Below are 21,739 nucleotides of genomic sequence, written 5' to 3'. Positions count from 1 at the left end.
GAGGAAACATTAGACAGAAAACCCTCCGTACCCACTGGAAACGCCCCAGAATTCATCAAACATATTGAGTCTGTTCAGCTGTTTGAAGGCGATCAGGCCTTCTTCAGATACATGGCTACAGGAGATCCTCTTCCTGAGATCCAGTGGCTCAAAGGCAGCTTTCACATTCAGCCTAGTGGGTTCTGTATCATTGTGAGCAACCCAGATGGATCAGGCTTCATGAATTTAAAGAGTGTCAAACAAGAGCACGGTGGTGTCTACACCTGTAAAGCCTCCAACCAATACGGACAAGTCTCTTGTTCTGCTGAGCTGCTGGTGTGCAGGGAGAAGGTTCAGGAAAAGCACACAATGGTTCAGAAAACCAAAGGTTTGAAAATATCCATGACTGAACAAACCACAGAATCAAGATTCTTAGCTGAGAGAACCCTGTCTGATCAGATGATTTACACCATTAGTACTGAAGACAGGCAGATTATTCCCAGTGAGGAGGCAGGAACCCTCAGTGAATTCGAAATCTCTGCTGCCACCCTTCATCGAGAGCTGCTCACCCAGCAGGCCGCAGTGCTGCACTCTCATGAAATACAGGAAAGGGTCTCTGTGGCTCCCAGTCACCCCCCCCAGGTGTCAGCAGTCCCTGTGAAACAGCTTCACATGGCAACCTTCTTATCTTCAGTCCAGGAGAAACAAAAGATCACCGAACAGCACTCTGAACGGATTCTCAGTCCTGAGGTTGTAGAACTTGAATTTGCCAAAGAGCACCCATCAAAACTCATGTCAGCCACAACAGAAGAGACCCTCCCCCTCTCCTCAGTGAGAGCTGAGCCCTTAAGGGAGCAGGCTACAGAGCAGCTGAAGACCTCGACAGAACCCAGGCAGCTCATTAACAGTCACCAAGTCCAGTCCACTCGTGCTATTCTAGATGAAACTTCTGAAGCCACCCACAGGCCAGAGGAGGAGAGGAGTTTCAGAGTCACAGAGGGCGTTAAGATTTTATACTCGGCTCAATCTACAGGGCACCTACCAATTACAGAGAGACACTGTGAGCCTCTGTCCGATTTAGAGTCAGCCACCGAACCCTTTGTTGAGAGAGAGCAGTCTAAACCAGTGGTAGCACCAATGAGTGAAACTAGAGTGGCGTTATCCAAGGAGCAGACATTTAAAATACTCAGAGCAGAACAGGAGAGTATCATCCCAGACAAAATGACAGTTTATAAGTCAGCTGTAACCACTGAAGAGAGATATGAACTGCAAGGTGAAAAGGCAGGGCAGGTCCCAGGCATAGCATCGTCTTTGTGTCTGCAGCCTCAGAGAGAGGGGGAAAGAGTCCTGAACCTGCAGGTTATCAGTGAGCAGGAAATCTTACAGTCTGAGGGAAGGTTCAGCAGTGAAAAGCCATCTACAAAGCAGGCAGAGGCAAGGAAGAGTCCAACACTTCTGCACTCAGTCAGCCAGGAAGAGCAAAGGCCCACAGTTTGTGAAACCACCTCAGCGTTCTCTGCAAAGACTGATACTACAACTGTACAGCCAAAGAAAGAGTTACCGCCAACTAAGTACCTCCAGTCAATTCATTCTGCAGCAGTTTTGCCAAAGGAAGACATGCTTTCCATCACTAAACCTGACCAGCAGGTGGCCGCCCAGAAACAGGAAAAGGCCAGAACTCATGCAGCCACTTCAGAAGAGCGAAGAGAGATCATAGCAGAGTCTCACAAAGATCTAGATGTTTCTGTAGCTGGATTTCAGGGAAAGCTTCAAACTGAGCCCAGGCCTTCCAGCATCCTCTCAGTCTCCTCTAAACCCATACAGCTTCCCAAAGAGGAACCGTTCACCAGTGATGCCAAGCATCAGCGTGCACTCATCCAGAAAGAGGATAACTGGAGAACCATGCACTCTTTAAGTATCACAGACACTCAGATTTTGGAGGAGGGTCATACCATTAGCATTCAAACTGATGAGAAGTTCAAACCTCAGATCAGAATTGAGCCAAAGATCCCAAAAAAACCTGTTTTCATAGAGGACAAGGCGGTTGCCACTGAAAGCTGTTCAATCTTAGAAGCCGCCGAGCAGGACTTTGCTGTTCAGATCCAGGAAGGCCAGACAGTCCAACGGTCGGTGTTGCTGGAAGAAAAGTGTGTCTTAACCGGAGAGCAGTCCTGTGAGATCCATAAGTCTGAGGGCTCAGCCCTCAGCATTCAGACGCAGCCTGATGAAGTACTGTTTGTCCATGAGTCTCAGGACACTCACACTCTTCCCAAAGAACTGCACTTTGTCATTCAGATTCCCAGGCCTTTCAGTTTACCTTCGTGCCATCAGCTCAGAGATGCTCTTAAGTCTGCTGTGGCTCGTGACCAGCCAGTGTTGCTGGCCGATGTCGTGGGAAGGTTAGAGGCAGTAGAGGTTCAAGAGGTGAAGGTTAACAGAGAGCCCAAACAGACCACGTGTACATACCTGATTACTACACCGGGAGCCCCAATGGAGATCACACTGTCATTTGAAGGACAATACCCTCAGACAGCTGACCTCAGGTCTGAGCTCCAGGTCGCTCTGAAGGCTATGGTTTTCCAAGAGCAGCAGAGTCTCACATCAGAACAACCAGGTACCATGCAGATTGATAAACCCCAGAGAGCGCTGGTCCGTTCAGCATCCTCTAAAGAGGTTTTGTCAACAGTGGTGGACACCATGACGGTGGCAGAGAGTGCGTTGGGGTTCCCTCCCGCTGCATCTCAGTCTGCAGCTGTCAAAACTGAAGCCAGGGCTTCCTTTCACAGTGCATCAGTTCAGAGCTGTGCTGAGATCCGTGAGTCTAAGCAGGTGAGCACTATGAGAGTCGGGTCACAGACGCATACTGCTGCGTCTGAAGTGACGGGCTTAGTGCATCAGACTCCTGCTGAGCATCATGTGGAAGTTATTATCCACAAAGAAAGCAAAGAAGAGTATCTCTCAGAAGCTATCATGATAAGTGAGTCCTCTGACAGTCTTCTAGATTATCCTGTTGTTGTTGATTCTCTGGAAGACGTTTGTGCTGAGGAAAATGGTCAGGCAACTTTTACTACCACCATTAAGGACACAACAAGAGTTAACTGGTTTTTCAACGGCCAACTGGTGAAATCTGGCAAAGAGTTCAAGTGTTCTAAAGACCATGACAAATACACATTAACCATTGAAAAAGTTGTCCATGAGAAGCACCAAGGAGAATATGTTTGTGAAGCTGAGAACGAAGCCGGCAAGACAACGACGTCTTCAAGACTCACTGTGGTCTCAAGAGGTTTGATGATGGACGATTCTTTGATATCATCAACTAACTTCACAGTGTGGATCCACCTCTGTTGTCTGCAAACCTCAAACGTTACTTTAAATTTATACAAACTTTAGTCAGTCACAATAAATCTTAAAGTATTGTGTGTTTACTAAGCCAAACCATAATGAGAAGTTTGAGGTTTCAGCAGACATCAGTGACATCCTCTTTCAGGGTCATCCTTACATCTCTCGCACTCAATTTCCATTCCTCCGCACCATCAAGGGAAAAATGACTGTATTTTACTCATCCATCATTCCTCCTTCTTGATCCATTCCTTTTGCATGCTTTCTCTCCTTTTCATTCCACAGACTCTCAAATACCATCTTCATTTCAATTTTCCTCCTCCAGTCACTTTCACACAAATAACTTTCCTTTCTTCTCCACAGTCACGACACGATAACTGTGTGCATCACTTCCATCACCACTCGCTGTGGAAACATTAATATTTGCTTTCATTTTTACAACTGTCATTCATTAATCATATTTTTTTTCTTCTAAAACGCAGTGAAACCTGTGTTCAGGCACAGGATAGTCCCCGTGGAGATCAACATTGGCGGGACTGCCAAGTTTGAATGTGAAACTGAGGATGCTCCCAACGTGAGCTTCAAGTGGTTCAAAGATGGACACCCCATCAAAGAGGGTGACAAGTACAGGATTATCAGTCGCTTTAGCACTTCCAGTTTGGAGCTTCTGAGCCCAGCTAAGGACGATAACGCTGAATACACCTGTAAGGCGTCCAATCAGCATGGAAGTGACGAATGCTCCGCCTCCCTCAGCGTGACAGGTAAGAACAAGAGTTATTCCTTCCTCTCTGCTGGCTGGTTGGATCTGATGTTTGTGTTGATTGGAGCTGGAGTTGATTCTTTTTCCTACAGGGCAGAACTTTGTTGTTGGTTACTGGTCTGCGTTGTGTTTAGATGTTTTCTTGCCATGCTGGTTTGTTTTTGATTTTTGGCAAGTTTTGGTTAATGTTGATTGACAGAGTATGACATTTTACAACTAATATGTTTTCTTTTTCTTAATTCTTATAGAGCTATGTCCTCCTGCCTTTATAACTAAACCTGAACAGCAGACTATGTATGTTGGGAAAAGGGCAATGATACAGTGTGAAATAACAGGATCTGTTCCACTGAATGTTGTCTGGCTCAAAAACAACCAGACCCTTCCCACAGTGCCCACACACTACCAGATCCACTGTGAAAAGAATAAGCACACTCTTGAAATAAGCAAGCTTGAGCCCGATGACAAAGGGCTTTATGTGTGCAAGGTGTCCAATAATGTTGGGACAGCTGAGTGCAGCACGGAGCTGCGTGTAATTAACCAGCCCAACTTTGTAAAGCCTCTGGGTCCAGTCGCGGCTGTGGTTGGAGCTCCTCTACACCTGGAGTGTCAGGTGGATGAGGACACTGGAGTAAATGTCACCTGGACCAGAGATGGTAGAAAAGTCCACCAGTCTCCAGACTGTAAACTGTCTTTTGAGGATAAGACAGTGAGTCTTGATATCCTTAAGACCACACTGAAAGATTGTGGAAATTATGTGTGCACAGTGACAAATGAGGCGGGGAGTGCCTCTTGCTCCACTTCTGTGAAAGTCCAAGGTAAGAGCTGTGTCGTTATTTTTCATGGCTACCGCAGCATTTGAAGCTTTAGCAAATCTGCAGTACTGGAAAATAACATGTTTTATTCTGTGGTGTCCAGTGTCAGTGATATTAGCGCAGCTTCAGCTGCACTTTCTAACTTCTTCTCTGAATGCTGGTTTGTCTTGTGTCTTCTCTGATTACCAAATGGCTCATTTTAACTTCACACCTCTCCAGAGCCGCCCGTCTTTGTAAAGAGGCTCGAAGCGAACACAGTTTGGAAGCAAGGCAGCACTGCACGGCTGCAGTGCAGCATCAAAGGATCCCCTGAACTCCTCACCAGATGGTTCTTTAATGACAGCAAACTCTCTGCGGGTGGCAGATACAGTGTTAGTCAGAAGGATGGTCTCACCACTCTGGACGTACAGGATGTCATGCTGAGTGACAGTGGAAACTACTCCTGTGAGGTTCTTAATGACTCTGGCTCTGAAAGCTGCAGCACTAAAGTCACAGTGAAAGGTGTGTGGATAAAGTTCCCTTTCTTACAGAAACAAGTGTTTAGTCAGTAAAAGGTTTTCTAACAAAACGATATGTCCTCCTTTAGAACCCCCGTCTTTCAGAAAGGAGTTAGTCCCCATCGAGGCGGTCAGAGGGTCTGTCGCTGTGTTGGAGTGTGAGATTTCAGGCTCTGCACCATTTGAGGTGGCCTGGAAAAAGAATAAGAAACGTCTGTCCCCAGATAATAAATACAGCATAGTCTCACAGGGAGCCCTGAGCTCTCTCCAGATCCGCTCGTTTGAGAGCGCTGACACTGGGGAATATGAATGTGTTGTGTCAAATGAGGTTGGCTCGGTAACATCGAAGTCAGTAGCTAAACAAAGAGGTTAGTGAATAAAATAAAGGTAAACTTAAACACTTTGGTTAAACCTCATCTGTCACTTATATTATTATCAAATGTGTTATTTCAGAGCCACCTCTGTTCTCTAAGAGGATTGAGAGTGCTACAGCAGTGTTGGGAACCACAGTGAAACTACAGGGCGCCCTTAAAGGCTCCGCCCCCATCACTATCAAATGGTTGAAAGATTCTGAGCTGCTCCGAGATGACGATCCCAGTGTGAAAATGACATTTGAAAACAACATCCCCAGTATTTCCTTCTCATCTGTTGAGATGAAGCATGGGGCCAAATACACCTGCCTTGCTGAAAATGAAGCGGGACAGCAGAAATGTGAAGCTGTCTTAACCATTCAAGGTTAGAACACAATCCATTTTATTAGAACTGTTAGAAAAGTTCTGAAATGTTCCTAAAGTCTAAATTCAATGTTGCGTTGTAGAACCTGCTAGGATCTTAGAGAAGGCAGCATCCATCAGTGTGACCGCGGGGGATTCAGCCACTTTGGAGTGCACAATCAGTGGAAGCCCAGACCTCAAAGTGAAGTGGTTTAAAGACGGAAAGGAGATGATCAGTGGCCGTAAATATAAAGTGATTGTGAAGGAGACCACTGCTACCTTAAAGATTCTCTCAGCAGATAAAGGAGACACCTCAGAGTACATGATGGAGGTGTCCAATAAAGTGGGAAAGGACCAGTGCACCTGCTCAGTCACCGTTATAGGTCAGTTAGTCCAGAATACAGGTTTATTACAGCTTTGAGATTCAGCCCTTATTGACAGTAATGAGCTGGACTTATTTCCTTACACAGATCGTGCAGTTCCACCATCCTTCACCAAATCTCTAAAGAAAGTTGATGGAAGTGTTGGTAGTAATGTTACCCTGGAGTGCAGAGTTGCTGGGTCTCAGCCGATGGTTGTTTCCTGGTACAAAGACGATAAAGAAATCCACAGTGATGGGAAATATAAGATTGATGTCAGTGAGAGTACAGCCTCTGTGACTGTAACCTGCCTGGAGCAGACGGATGGTGGAGTTTATACATGCCGGGCTTCGAATGATGCCGGAGAAAAAGAGACCAGTGGTACCTTGTCTGTGAGAGGTCAGACGTGTTAAGTAACTTGACATTTACCAAGAGTGTGGCAGACATTTTGCTTAATCAAAGCTATTCCTTGGCTTTGAACAAATGTGCTCTTTTTCTTCCAAAATAACTCCAGAGCCTCCGGTCTTCACGGTCAAACCTGAATCCCAGGACGCTTCACCAGGATCAAATGTTGTCCTAAAAGCAGCTTTCACAGGATCAGTTCCTCTGGTTGTGAAATGGTTCAGAGAGGAGAAGGAGATATTCACAGGGGGGAAGTGTTTCATAAAGAAAGATGCCTCTTCGAGCTCTTTAGAGCTGAACTCTGTGAAACCCAGTGACTCGGCTAAATACACGTGCCAAGTGTCCAACGATGCTGGGAAGGTGGATTGCACTGTAGACCTCTTTGTGAAAGGTGCTGTTTCAGTCTTTCTTTCAAAACAAGTAGTACCCTGTTTAGTTCTTTCCTTAACCTCTTGTTTATTTAAACTGTTCCTGTTAATTTACAGAAGCCCCAACGTTTACAATCAAGCTTGAGCCCTCACAGCAACTGAAAACAGGACAGCCTCTGAAGTTGTCCGGCAAAGTTCAGGGCACTCCTGTTATTAGCATCTCCTGGTTTAAAAATGGGGAGGAAATAGCCTCAGACCACAGACACACAATGTCCTTCGACAACTCTATAGCAACTCTGGAGGTAGACGACTGTTCTATAGATGACAGTGGAGACTATGTCTGTATGGCATCCAGCGAGGCCGGCAGAGACCAGTGCAGCAGCTCAGTAACCATGAAAGGTTGGTTCAGTCCTAAGTAGTCTGCCTATGTAACCATGGTCCACATTGTTCTTTGACACGTCCAATACGCCTACATTGACATGACCTACGAGCACTGTGTGGAGGTTCTATTCCTTTTTATCATTGCAGAGGTTTTCGCTATTCTTCATTTAGTGCTGAGGTATCACATATTACCCTCTAACATATCACTAAGAACCAGTACACCTCCACTGGAGTCTGACATATCACTAAGAACCAGTACACCTCCACTGGGGTCTGACATATCACTAAGAACCAGTACACCTCCACTGGAGTCTGACATATCACTAAGAACCAGTACACCTCCACTGGGGTCTGACATATCACTAAGAACCAGTACACCTCCACTGGAGTCTGACATGTTACTAAGAACCAGTACACCTCCACTGGAGTCTGACATATCACTAAGAACCAGTACACCTCCACTGGAGTCTGACATGTTACTAAGAACCAGTACACCTCCACTGGGGTCTGACATATCACTAAGAACCAGTACACCTCCACTGGAGTCTGACATATCACTAAGAACCAGTACACCTCCACTGGGGTCTGACATATCACTAAGAACCAGTACACCTCCACTGGGGTCTGACATGTCACTAAGAACCAGTACACCTCCACTGGGGTCTGACATATCACTAAGAACCAGTACACCTCCACTGGAGTCTGACATGTCACTAAGAACCAGTACACCTCCACTGGAGTCTGACATGTCACTAAGAACCAGTACACCTCCACTGGGGTCTGACATGTCACTAAGAACCAGTACACCTCCACTGGAGTCTGACAAGTCACTAAGAACCAGTACACCTCCACTGGAGTCTGACATATCACTAAGAACCAGTACACCTCCACTGGGGTCTGACATATCACTAAGAACCAGTACACCTCCACTGGAGTCTGACATGTCACTAAGAACCAGTACACCTCCACTGGAGTCTGACATATCATTAAGAACCAGTACACCTCCACTGGAGTCTGACATATCACTAAGAACCAGTACACCTCCACTGGAGTCGGACATATCACTAAGAACCAGTACACCTCCACTGGAGTCGGACATATCATTAAGAACCAGTACACCTCCACAGGAGACTGACATATCATTAAGAACCAGTACACCTCCACAGGAGACTGACATATCATTAAGAACCAGTACACCTCCACTGGAGTCTGACATATCATTAAGAACCAGTACACCTCCACTGGAGTCTGACATGTCACTAAGAACCAGTACACCTCCACTGGAGTCTGACATGTTACTAAGAACCAGTACACCTCCACTGGAGTCTGACATGTTACTAAGAACCAGTACACCTCCACTGGAGTCTGACATGTCACTAAGAACCAGTACACCTCCACTGGAGTCTGACATATCACTAAGAACCAGTACACCTCCACTGGAGTCTGACATATCATTAAGAACCAGTACACCTCCACAGGAGTCTGACATGTTACTAAGAACCAGTACACCTCCACTGGAGTCTGACATGTCACTAAGAACCAGTACACCTCCACTGGAGTCTGACATGTCACTAAGAACCAGTACACCTCCACTGGGGTCTGACATGTCACTAAGAACCAGTACACCTCCACTGGAGTCTGACATATCACTAAGAACCAGTACACCTCCACTGGGGTCTGACATATCACTAAGAACCAGTACACCTCCACTGGGGTCTGACATGTCACTAAGAACCAGTACACCTCCACTGGGGTCTGACATATCACTAAGAACCAGTACACCTCCACTGGAGTCTGACATGTCACTAAGAACCAGTACACCTCCACTGGAGTCTGACATGTCACTAAGAACCAGTACACCTCCACTGGGGTCTGACATGTCACTAAGAACCAGTACACCTCCACTGGAGTCTGACAAGTCACTAAGAACCAGTACACCTCCACTGGAGTCTGACATATCACTAAGAACCAGTACACCTCCACTGGGGTCTGACATATCACTAAGAACCAGTACACCTCCACTGGAGTCTGACATGTCACTAAGAACCAGTACACCTCCACTGGAGTCTGACATATCATTAAGAACCAGTACACCTCCACTGGAGTCTGACATATCACTAAGAACCAGTACACCTCCACTGGAGTCGGACATATCACTAAGAACCAGTACACCTCCACTGGAGTCGGACATATCATTAAGAACCAGTACACCTCCACAGGAGACTGACATATCATTAAGAACCAGTACACCTCCACAGGAGACTGACATATCATTAAGAACCAGTACACCTCCACTGGAGTCTGACATATCATTAAGAACCAGTACACCTCCACTGGAGTCTGACATGTCACTAAGAACCAGTACACCTCCACTGGAGTCTGACATGTTACTAAGAACCAGTACACCTCCACTGGAGTCTGACATGTTACTAAGAACCAGTACACCTCCACTGGAGTCTGACATGTCACTAAGAACCAGTACACCTCCACTGGAGTCTGACATATCACTAAGAACCAGTACACCTCCACTGGAGTCTGACATATCATTAAGAACCAGTACACCTCCACAGGAGTCTGACATGTTACTAAGAACCAGTACACCTCCACTGGAGTCTGACATGTCACTAAGAACCAGTACACCTCCACTGGAGTCTGACATGTCACTAAGAACCAGTACACCTCCACTGGGGTCTGACATGTCACTAAGAACCAGTACACCTCCACTGGAGTCTGACATATCACTAAGAACCAGTACACCTCCACTGGAGTCTGACATGTTACTAAGAACCAGTACACCTCCACTGGAGTCTGACATGTCACTAAGAACCAGTACACCTCCACTGGAGTCTGACATATCACTAAGAACCAGTACACCTCCACTGGAGTCTGACATATCACTAAGAACCAGTACACCTCCACTGGAGTCTGACATGTCACTAAGAACCAGTACACCTCCACTGGAGTCTGACATGTTAACCAGTGCTCTGGCGATGACCAATGAGAGTGCAGAGTTTGTCATGTAGACGTTGTGAACAGTTAAAGGAACTCTGTGGACCACATTGGCCTCTATGACCTTTAAATATAACCTGCCTGATCTTTGTTTTCATAGAACCTCCTGTGTTTGTGAGGCCTTTTGAATCAGCTGAGATTGTGAAAGGATCTAGCATTGTCTTGGAAGGCAGCGTAACAGGTTCTGCTCCTTTTGAAATAAGCTGTTTCCTCAACGATAAGCTGATCAGGAGCGACCCAAGGCATAAGATCAGCTTCGAGAATGACACTGTCACTCTTCAGATCTCACACTGTGAGACTTCAGACGCTGGGACATACCAGTGCACCGTTGCAAACGATGTTGGGGAGACATCTTGTTCTTGCCTGATTTCTCTTAAAGGTTAGTCCAAGGACAGCGTCGACACCATCTACTGCTCAATGTGCAGAATCTTCAAATATGTAATCTAGGCACCATGGCTTCTTCTCTAAATAACATGTTGCTATTTTGCTTGTTTTAGTTATTTGGCAGAAAGTAGATGATTAAATCAACAGACGCTGGTTTGCAATGTGGATAATATGTTTACATGAATCCTTCTTCTGCATGCAGTCTGATGTATGATCTTCTCTCACTAGAACCACCATCATTTGTTCAAAGACTAGAGGACATGTCCTGCATGGTGGGATCTGAGATCTCTATGAAGTGTATGTTATCTGGATCACTTCCCATGACTTTCACCTGGATAAAGGACGATCATGAGCTCACAGAGGATGAGCACGTTAAGATGTCCTCTGAAACCACGTGTGCCGTGTTGAATTTGAAAAATGCTCAGTTATCACACGGTGGAAAATATGTCTGTCAGGCAAAGAACAAGGCGGGGACTCGCAGCTGTGCCGCTGTGCTCGTGATGACAGGTTTGTAGGATGTGACTCTTGTTTTAAATGCTGTCGCTTCAATTGTCAAGCTTTTTGTTTCATCTGTCGCATCATACCTGTTCATAATAGCAGCTAACGCAGTGTTGGATAATTGTGTCATCCTAGAACCAGCAAACATTACAGAACATGCAAAGTCTATCAGTGTAACACAAGGGGACCCAGCCAGGCTTGAATGCAGGTTCTCAGGCACTAAACCGCTGAAGCTCAGGTGGACAAAGGCGGGAAAGGAGCTGACCTCAGGCCACAGATACAACATCCGAAGCACAGACACCAGCTCTGTGCTGAAGATGGTTAAAACTGAGAAAAGTGATAGTGGGGATTACACTTTTGAGGTTTCAAATAAAGCTGGCTGCAGTTCCTGTGAAGCAGCTGTGACGGTCTTAGGTCAGTTTTTGATGAAGTGCATCTTTTATGACATTTTCTTTGTCTTTGATTGGCACATAGCACTCATCTGTGTTTGTTGTACTGTGTGTGTAATAGATCAGATTTTAAAACCATCCTTCACAAGAGAACTGAAGGAGACGGAAGGTATCAGAGGATCGTTTGTTCATCTGGAGTGTCTCGTCTCTGGCTCCCTGCCGATGACGGTACAGTGGTTTAAAGACGGTGAAGAGATCTGTAATGATGAGAAACACAAATGCACATTTTTTGAAAATGTTGCTTTCCTGGAGATCAGTTGTGTTGACAGTAAAAACAGCGGCTTTTATACCTGCATGGTTAAAAACAAGGCGGGATCCGTCCAGAGCTCGGCGACGTTGGTTGTCAAAGGTTTGGATTCTCTTCTTGCATCCACAGAGCTTTCCTAAAGTTCAAGGCCTTATCATGTTGTATATGTAATTAATTGGGTTTTGTCCACCAACAGAACAACCATGTATTATTGAAAAGCCAGAATCCATGAATGTGTTGCCTGGCTCAAAGGTCTGGTTTAATGTACTGGTCTCTGGTACAGCACCTCTAAAGATCAAGTGGTTTAAAAACAAGAAAGAGATTTTATCGAGTGCTGACTGCTCCGTGATCAAAGACAACACCTCGAGCTCGCTGGAGCTCTTCTTTGCCAAAACCTCAGACTCTGGAGACTACATCTGTGAGATAGAGAACGATGTGGGCTCCACGTCCTGCCAGGCAGCACTCTTTGTCAAAGGTGTATATCAGTCTCTTTCCTCAGTTTTATGTACTTTAAAGAGATGAAAATACGCAATAACGTGTGTATTCTTTTCAGAGCCGCCATATTTCCTTGAAAAACCTGAAGGTGTATCAGTGGTAGCATCAGGAGACACTAAAGTGTTTGAGTGCAAGTTAGCCGGCACTCCGGAGATCTCTGTGCGCTGGTTTAGAGACGGATCTGAGATTCAGCAAAGTGTCAAACACAAGATCTCATTTTACAACTCTGTTGCCACCCTGGAGATTTGTGGCGCTCGTGAAAATGACAGCGGTAAATACATCTGCGAAGCGTGCAGCGACGCAGGCACAGAGAGCTGCAGTGTCGAGCTTGAAGTGAAAGGTTGGTTTCCCTCAGTCTCTCAGTGTAACAGTCGAGATAGTTTTACATGTGACAACACCAATAGAAATCAAAAGATGCTTCAGTGTGATTTGACTGTTTCATGTTTCAGAACCTCCTTCCTTTTGGGAAGAGCTTTTGCATCTTGAAGTTGTAAAAGGCTCCACAGCAGTGTTTGCTTGCAAAGTGGCAGGCAGTGCTCCATTCAAGGTCACATGGTTCAAGGATAGAAAGCCGATCAAATCCAGCCAGAAGTACGTTATTGTTGATGACAATGTGAGCTTGAACATCCAGGACTGTCAAGCGGACGATGTTGGTACTTATAAGTGCTTGGTAGCAAATGAAGTTGGAAGTTGTACCAGCTCTGCAGCTTTGTCTCTGAAAGGTTGGTTTCACTGTACATCAAACTTACATACATGCAGCGCGGTGTGCATCGCTATTACAATGACTTCTTCTGTTTGCATTAGTCCCTCCAACTTTCAATAGGAAGATAGAAAATGTCTCGACGATTGCGGGCGGTGTCGCTGTCTTTCGCTGCACAGTGGAAGGTTCCCAGCCTCTCTCTGTACAGTGGCAAAAAGACGATAACTGGATCCTAGAGGACATAAAGATTGAGAGAACATTTCAGAACAACGAGGCCACTCTCCAGATCCTGAACTGTGAGGCGTCGCACATGGGAAAATACACCTTCCATGTCGTTAACGAGGCCGGGCAGGACAAATGCTTTGCCACGCTCGTAGTGCAAGGTACCTCTGCTTCACATGTGACGCTTTGCTTAACATAAGAGCTTGCTCTAACAGCAGCACGTCAACTTACCTCTCTTCCTTGCTGTTGTAGAACCACCTTCGATCTCAGAGAAGCCTGAAGTAGTCAAAGTGACTTGTGGAGATCCTGTTAGTCTTGAATGCAGGGTAGCTGGAACTCCTCAGATAAGCATAAAATGGATCAAAGATGGTAAAGAGCTCAAGTCAAGCAAGAAACACAGTCTCCACTTTGTGAACAACGTCAGCCGTTTAAACATACCGAGTGCTCAGCTGGAAGATGGCGGAGAGTTTCTGTTTGAAGCCAGAAACTGTGTTGGGAGCTGCAGCTGTAAAATCCAGCTGGTTGTTTTAGGTTTGTGAAATACTCTTTTACCGTTAGAATACAATCAAATTAACATCTTTACATGTAGACTTATGTTTTAGCGATGAATCTAATTTTCTCTTATCCCATTACAAACAGAGGAGGTCATTCCTCCGGTGTTCCTTAGAAAATTAACCAACATTCAAGCGATCATGGGTTCAGTCGTAACCATGGAGTGCAAAGTGGCTGGTTCTCTTCCCATGTCTGTTGAATGGAGCAGAGGGAAACAAGAGATCACGAGGAGCTCCAAATATAAGCTTCTGCATATTGAAAACACTCTCTCACTGGAGTTCAAACTGACTGAGAGTGAGGATACTGGAGAATATTCTTGTAAAGTATCCAACAAAGCTGGCAGCATTGTGTGCAGTGGAGTTCTTACAGCTAAAGGTTTGCATCCAAAGGTCATCTTGATCAACTTGTTAACTTTAATGCTTTTAGTCATATTTCTTCATAATCTGTCTGTGTGGGTTTCAGTGCCACCAAGATTCAAATCTGAGCCTGAGTCTCAGGCTGTTATTCCAAAGTCTACTGTGCGCTTCAGAAGTGACTTTGAAGGAACACCTCCATTTATGGTCAAATGGTTCAAGGATGACATCGAACTCATCACAGGACCCTCCTGTACAATTACACTGGAGACGTATTCTTCCTCTGTAGAGCTGCCCTGTGTGGGGACTCTGCAGACTGGGATTTATTCATGCCAAGTTAGCAATGAAGCTGGCGCAGTGAAAAGTGCAGCAGACTTGTTGGTGAAAGGTCGGACATTTCTTTTTTTTGTCCATAACCAAAAACTTTACTCCATCTTTTTTGTCCATTTTCCCAGTTCCTCTTTATTCATTTCATTTTCTAAAACTCACCACGTTAACGCCTCTTTCTTTCCAGGATGACCTCCATACGCCACAGACATGTTCAGGTGTTGATCGCAGATGATAATAACCTGATCTTTGTTGACTTTGCAGAACCACCACAGTTTGTCCAGAAACTTCCTCCCACTACCTTCGTGAAGCAGTGTGAAGGATACCGTTTTGAATGCAAGGCCACGGAGGCCCAGTCTCTGACTATGTGCTGGTACAAAAATGACCAACAGATAACCGATGGAGGCAACTACAAAACAATGTTTGTAGACTCCACCGCATATCTGCAGCTTCACACCACAAGGTTCGAGGATAATGGTGTCTACACCTGTGAGGCTCATAATGATGCTGGCACAGCAAGCTGCAGCACTGTTCTCAAAGTTCAAGGTCAGCTATGGAGCATATCTTGGAAACACATTTTTTGGTTTGATGGGTTGTGTCTCTTCAGAACAAGTGTAGCATGTAAACGAAGGAATGACAATCCTCTATGATGCCATAATTCATATGATGATGTGATGTGATATAATCTTAAAGTGCTTTTGGAACCTTGTCTCAACACTTCAGCATGGACCTCACCAGCACCACCTTCTGTTCCTGTGAAATAAACTCTTGTGTCTTCTTTGTGTAGGCTAGCATGAGTCTCAGTGTTACCTCTTTTTTTTAGAGGCATGCATCTCAAGGACTACAGAAGCTTTATCTCAGTACAAGACCTCGAGTCCAGACGTAGCATGAACATAAGAACCTGTTTCCTTTCCCCACTAATGACCGTCGTCTTCTGCCATGGATTCCTCCAGCATGGACTGAATTAAGCATGATCCTCTACAAGAAACTCTGTCCAATGGAACTGCTGGATTAAACAGTTTGCATTGAAGACGTGATGTCCTTAAATGTCACTTCTGCTAATGTCTCTTAATATATTTTCCAGAAGCCCCATCTTTTACTAAAACCCCAAGCCCAGTAGAGGGCATTAAAGGGAAAGATGCCAGCCTACACTGTGAGGTGTACGGCACGCCACCATTCCAGGTAAACTGGTACAAAGACAAAAGCCCACTGAAGGAGAGCAGGAAATATAAGATGGTGATCGAAGCCAGCTCGGCCACTCTTCACATCATGAAGCTGGATCAGGATGACACTGGTCTCTATGAGTGCAGAGTGTCCAACAATGTGGGAGCTGAATTCTGTCACACAACCGTTAGCCTGAAAGGTTGGTAAAGGATTGCTTGTCCTCAAAGTGTCGCATTAGTGTGATTGCCTCTCCTCACATTTCATCTTTGCATCATCATTCAGAGCAACCAGCGTTTGTGAAGAAACTGGTGGACCAATCAGTCAAGGTTGGTCAGGAGCTGACTCTGACAGCGACAGTGAAAGGCTCCGAGCCTCTGACTGTAAGCTGGGTTCAGGACAAAGATCACATTCTCAGAGACGGTGATAACAGGAAGATCACCTTTGAGAATAATGTGGTCACTCTTGTCGTGCCCAAAGCTGACTCGACCACTGCTGGTAAATACACCTGCCAGCTGAGAGGAGACTCTGGAATGGTTGAGTCTGTCTCTCAAGTCACCGTTCTAGGTTTGTAGAACTTTCTCACATTACCATGAGTGTCTGGATTCGTTTTGCTCAATATCTTTTTTACTAATTTCTAGAACCTGCCACTATCGTGGATAGCCCAGAGTCATTGAATGTGAAGTCAGGAGAAAATACCTCTCTTGAAGTCACAGTATCTGGCTCACCAGCACTGAAGGTTAAGTGGTTCAAGGATAACAAAGAACTCTCTGCTGGTGCCAAGTATCAGATGTCCTTCACAAAGAAGATTGCAGTCCTGAAGCTTCGCTCTGCAGAGAAAGCAGACGCCGGAGAATTCAAGTTAGAGGTCACAAACCATGTTGGTACGGCCTCTAGCAAAACTAAGCTCTCTGTTTCAGGTTGGTGGCCATTGTACACTAAAACATTTGGATCCTTTAACCAAAGAGAAGCTCAGAATGCATTAAAACATGTTCTCTTTGACAATAGATAAGTTGATTCCTCCGAGCTTCATAAGGAAGCTGAGAGACACCCACCTTGTTGTGGGTAAGCCTGGTGAGATGGAGTGTAAGGTTGCTGGCTCCGCTCCCTTAACAACGTCCTGGTTCCACAACGGCCAAGAGATCACGAGTGGATCAAACTATGACATCAGCTGCACTGAGAATAACTGCAAGCTGAGAGTCCCAACAATCAGGATGTCAGATTCTGGCAAATACACATGTAAAGCTGTAAACTCTGCTGGAACCAGTGAAACCAGTGCTTCAATGAATGTGACAGGTCAGTAGATGAAAAGTCAAGAAGAGAAATAGTCAAGGATCTTCTTCTGAGCATGGGATCAGGCTCATAACAAACAGTTAACATCGTTTTTTTATGTGAATCCAGAACCTCCGTATTTCGTGGAACCACCCGAAGCGAAGGAAACACTGCCTGGCAAAAATGTGTCTTTCTCCGCTAAAGTGAACGGCAGTGCTCCACTGAAGGTGAAATGGTTCAGGGGAGCTAAAGAAATGCAGCATGGGCGGGGCTGTGAGATCAGCCTGAAGAACGATGTTGCCACTTTGGTACTTCACAAAGTTGAGCAATCTCACGCAGGAGAGTACACCTGCCAAATCCTTAACGAGGCAGGGAAGGAAAGCTGCTCCGTTAATCTGTTCGTTAAAGGTTTGTTAGCATGATATGCATCTTTTTTTAACCATTTCTGCAGCTCCTAAAACACATCTGATGTAACTGATCCTGGAATTACCTCTCTCAGAACCAGTCCACTTTGTGAAGAAGCTGAAGAACGTTTCCGCTGAAAAGGGCCAACCTCTGAGGCTCGAGGTCACGTTTGCTGGAACTCCGATGGTTAATGTGACCTGGAAGAAAGACGGTAAACCCGTCTGGGCCTCTTATCAGTACAATGTGATCACCACAGACACCTCCTGCATTCTGGAGGTTCTTAACGCTGACAAGACGGAGGCCGCCGGTAGATACTATTGCGAAGTTGACAACGGAGTCGGAAGTGACAAATGTGAAGCTCAAGTGTCAATACTAGGTAAAATAAATCTGCATGCATATGATAAGTTTACTCCACCGGATTGTAATAATTCATGATCATTCATACAATCATTCACCAATAATTCATTCATTTGACTAAGCTCAAAACCAATAGATGTACTAAACCATCACCATCGTCATCTTTTACCGTAGAGCGACCATACTTTGTCGAAAAGATGGAGCCGGCACAGCTCTCGGTGGGCGAAGCGGTCACCCTGACGTGCCGTATTGCAGGGACTCCGGACATCTCTGTAGCTTGGTTCAAAGGTGACGCGAAGCTGCGCAAGTCAAACGTTTGCTCGATGGATTTCACAAACGGTGTGGCAACTCTGAAACTGATGAAAACAACCAAGTTTGATGACGGCGAGTACTCCTGCCAGGCGGAGAACCGGGTCGGCTCCACCTCTGCCAGGTGTAACGTAGTGGTGAAAGGTGATGCTCGTTTCCATACCTCTTCTTTTCTGTATGTAGAGACTTTTCTGTTCCAGGATAATGAAACTGAAAAGATCACAGAGGGATGGTAATTCATAGTTTGCTTTCTCATACAATAATAAATCCTCCACTGGGGGGGTTTCAGACATTTTACATTTGATCCCTGATAGTAACATTAACCTTCCTGAAAGGTATACCCTGCATGGCAGTTTAACAGTTTTCACACTTCTAACATTAACATTGCTTCTCTCAGAACCTGTGCGCTTTACCTCCAAGCTGGAGGACACGACTTTCATAGTTGGTCAGCCGCTGAAGCTGACCTGCGCTTATGTTGGAGGCCAGAGGGTCAACGTCACATGGAAAAAGGACGGCAGGATGATTTGGGCCTCTTATCAGTACAATGTTAGAACCACTGATTCTATCTGCGTTCTGGAAGTCCTGAACAGCGACAGGCTCGAGGCAGCTGGAACGTACACTTGCGAAATTTCGAATGGGGTGGGAACTGATGTCTGCCACGCTCGAGTGAGCCTAGGTAAACTCTTTACACATCTCCTGCTTTTATTTCAAGAACCTCACCTTCTGTTGCTTTGTAGTTATCTTACATAACAACATAGAACAATATTCTCAGTTAGTCCAGACTAATGCCTGCCTGCTAGCATAACACAAAGTGTTCTTACATGCAACTAACCCCATCATTACTCCTCTCAGAGCCCGCAAGCTTCGTACAAAAGCTGGAAGACACATATTTCAGAATCTGTGAACGGCTGACCTTAAAATGCACATACACTGGAAGCCAGAGAATCAACGTAACCTGGAAGAAAGACGGCAAACTAATCTGGGCATCGTACAAGTACAACGTGAAGACCACCAAAGACACCTGCATCCTGGAAGTGCTCAACAGCGACAGAGAAGAGGCTGCTGGGAAATACACCTGTGAAATTTCAAACGCTGAAGGAAGGGATGTGTGCCATGCTAATGTCAAACTAGGTAAACAGGGATTCAAAACATCACTTCAATCATTTACACACTAATAATGTATCATTCTGCAGGTCCTTGATAAACCTAAACATCACTGCTTATATTATCTAACACCATCATGACTAATCGATTTTTTAGAACCGGTTCGATTTGTGAGAAAACTGAGAAACAGTTTCTATAAAATCGGCCACCCTCTGACGCTGGAGTGCACGTTCACCGGCAGCCAGAGGATCTACGTCCTCTGGATGAAGGACGGCAAACCCATCTGGGCTTCGTACAAATACAACGTTAAAACCTCCAACTTCTCCAGCACCCTGGAAGTTCTCAACAGCAACAGTCGGGAAGCTGTCGGGAAATACTCGTGTGAAATATCCAATTCAGAGGGCACTGATATCTGCCATGCTATGGTTAAGATAGGTAATGCTTAACTTCAGTAGATTTCACAAAATGTAAATAATCATCAGTTCAAGCAGACCCCCTGCTGAGCAGAGCTTTCACATAGAATCACAGAAACTAACATCATCACTGCTTTCTTTAGAACCTGTGCGCTTTATCAAAGAGCTGGAAGAAACCACTTTCAGACTGGGCCAGCCGCTGACACTGTACTGCGGGTTCAGTGCCAGCCCGAGGGTCTATGTGAGCTGGACCAAGGATGGCAAACCAATCTGGGCTTCCTACAAATATAATATCAAGACCACAGATAACTCCTGTGTCTTGGAGGTCCTGAACAGTGACCGTCTGGAAGCAGCAGGCAGATACTCCTGTGTCATCTCAAACTCTGAAAACTCGGCTACCTGCCACGCTCGAGTCAAGCTAGGTAACACATTTAACACGAAGGCTCATTGTTTCGTTTTTATCAAACCAAAAGATGAACACATGAAAATATTCAACTTTTACTTGACTGTTTAATTCGTGAATACAACGAGGACTTTCTGAGTACAGAAGAAGTCTCATCAGTCTCTCAAACCAAAACAAAGCTGCCCCTCCCATCGGTGTGTTGCCCCTCCCATCTGTGTGTTGCCCCTCCCATCTGTGTGTTGCCCCTCCCATCAGTGTTGCCCCTCCCATCAGTGTGTTGCCCCTCCTATCAGTGTTGCCCCTCCCATCATTGTTGCCCCTCCCATCTGTGTTTTGCCCCTCCCATCTGTGTGTTGCTCCTCCCATCAGTGTGTTGCCCCTCCCATCAGTGTGTTGCCCCTCCCATCAGTGTTGCCCCTCCCATCTGTGTGTTGCCCCTCCCATCAGTGTGTTGCCCCTCCCATCAGTGTTGCCCCTCCCATCTGTGTTTTGCCCCTCCCATCAGTGTTGCCCCTCCCATCAGTGTGTTGCCCCTCCTATCAGTGTTGCCCCTCCCATCAGTGTGTTGCCCCTCCCATCAGTGTTGCCCCTCCCATCTGTGTTTTGCCCCTCCCATCTGTGTGTTGCTCCTCCCATCAGTGTGTTGCTCCTCCCATCAGTGTTGCCCCTCCCATCAGTGTTGCCCCTCCCCCTCTGCGCTGCAGAGCTGTTCATCGTTTATTTTTATTCGTTTTCTGTAGTCTTGTTTTAAATTGGTACTTTTTATTTCAAGTCTTTAAAAACTGAAAACAGTGAGCCTTGTTTTGGTCATCATCACACTTTCATTCTACTTCCTCGAACATTGCTGAGCGTTGCCCATCGTTAACATCTAATAACTCACTAATCCTTGCCCCTCCTAGAACCCGTGTGCTTGGTGAAGAAGCTGGACGACATGACCTTTAGACTTGGGCAGCCTCTGAAGCTCCAGGTCACGTACACGGGCAGCCCGCACGTGTATGTGACCTGGACTAAAGATGGCAAGCCCATCTGGGCTTCATATAAGTACAACGTGAAGACCACGAATGACTCCTGTCTGTTGGAGGTTCTCAACAGCAACAGAGAAGAGGCTGCTGGGAAATATTTGTGTGAAATATCCAATGCTACAAGCTCAGCTAGCTGTCACGCTCATGTCAGACTAGGTAACTCCATCCTAACATACTGACTCACTCATGGCTCAAAGCTTAGGGTATGTTTCATGACTAACACTCATGTTGCCTTTCTCAGAACCTGTGCGCTTTGTGAAAAAGCTCGAAGACACACCTTACCGTCTGGGCGATCTATTGCGTCTGTCGTGCACTTACGCTGGAAGTCAGCGAGTTCATGTCAGCTGGAGAAAGGATGGCAAGCCAATCTGGGCTTCATACAAATACAACATCAAGACCAGCGATTTGTCGTGTGTTCTGGAAGTCCTCAATAGTGACAGAGAAGAA

At 45.7% G+C, this 21,739-nt stretch overlaps 1 protein-coding gene across 5 annotated transcripts in view; it reads left to right on the top strand.

Moving 5' to 3' along the window:
* Window positions 1-21,739, top strand: part of ttn.1 (titin, tandem duplicate 1) — a 141,843-nt gene that overhangs the window by 4,647 nt on the left and 115,457 nt on the right. For 3 of the 5 annotated variants that reach the window (XM_079357886.1, XM_079357885.1, XM_079357884.1), the window contains exons 4-14: window positions 3,801-4,079; window positions 4,327-4,893; window positions 5,110-5,391; window positions 5,477-5,755; window positions 5,841-6,122; window positions 6,205-6,483; window positions 6,571-6,858; window positions 6,974-7,252; window positions 7,347-7,628; window positions 10,720-10,998; window positions 11,232-11,510. In XM_079357886.1, coding sequence (XP_079214012.1) covers window positions 3,801-4,079; window positions 4,327-4,893; window positions 5,110-5,391; window positions 5,477-5,755; window positions 5,841-6,122; window positions 6,205-6,483; window positions 6,571-6,858; window positions 6,974-7,252; window positions 7,347-7,628; window positions 10,720-10,998; window positions 11,232-11,510 — 3,375 coding nt within the window. Of the gene's footprint in view, window positions 1-3,800; window positions 4,080-4,326; window positions 4,894-5,109; window positions 5,392-5,476; window positions 5,756-5,840; window positions 6,123-6,204; window positions 6,484-6,570; window positions 6,859-6,973; window positions 7,253-7,346; window positions 7,629-10,719; window positions 10,999-11,231; window positions 11,511-16,060; window positions 16,210-16,292; window positions 16,575-16,648; window positions 16,928-17,015; window positions 17,304-17,408; window positions 17,688-17,778; window positions 18,061-18,215; window positions 18,495-21,739 lie in introns of those variants that run through there. The other 2 variants (XM_079357887.1, XM_079357888.1) reach the window with 2 other exon arrangements.

Source organism: Symphodus melops (assembly GCF_947650265.1).
Source record: "Symphodus melops genome assembly, chromosome: 12".
NCBI lineage: Eukaryota > Metazoa > Chordata > Actinopteri > Labriformes > Labridae > Symphodus > Symphodus melops.
The sequence above is the reverse complement of the archived record's forward strand: the minus strand, read 5'-3'. Positions and strand labels throughout refer to the sequence as shown.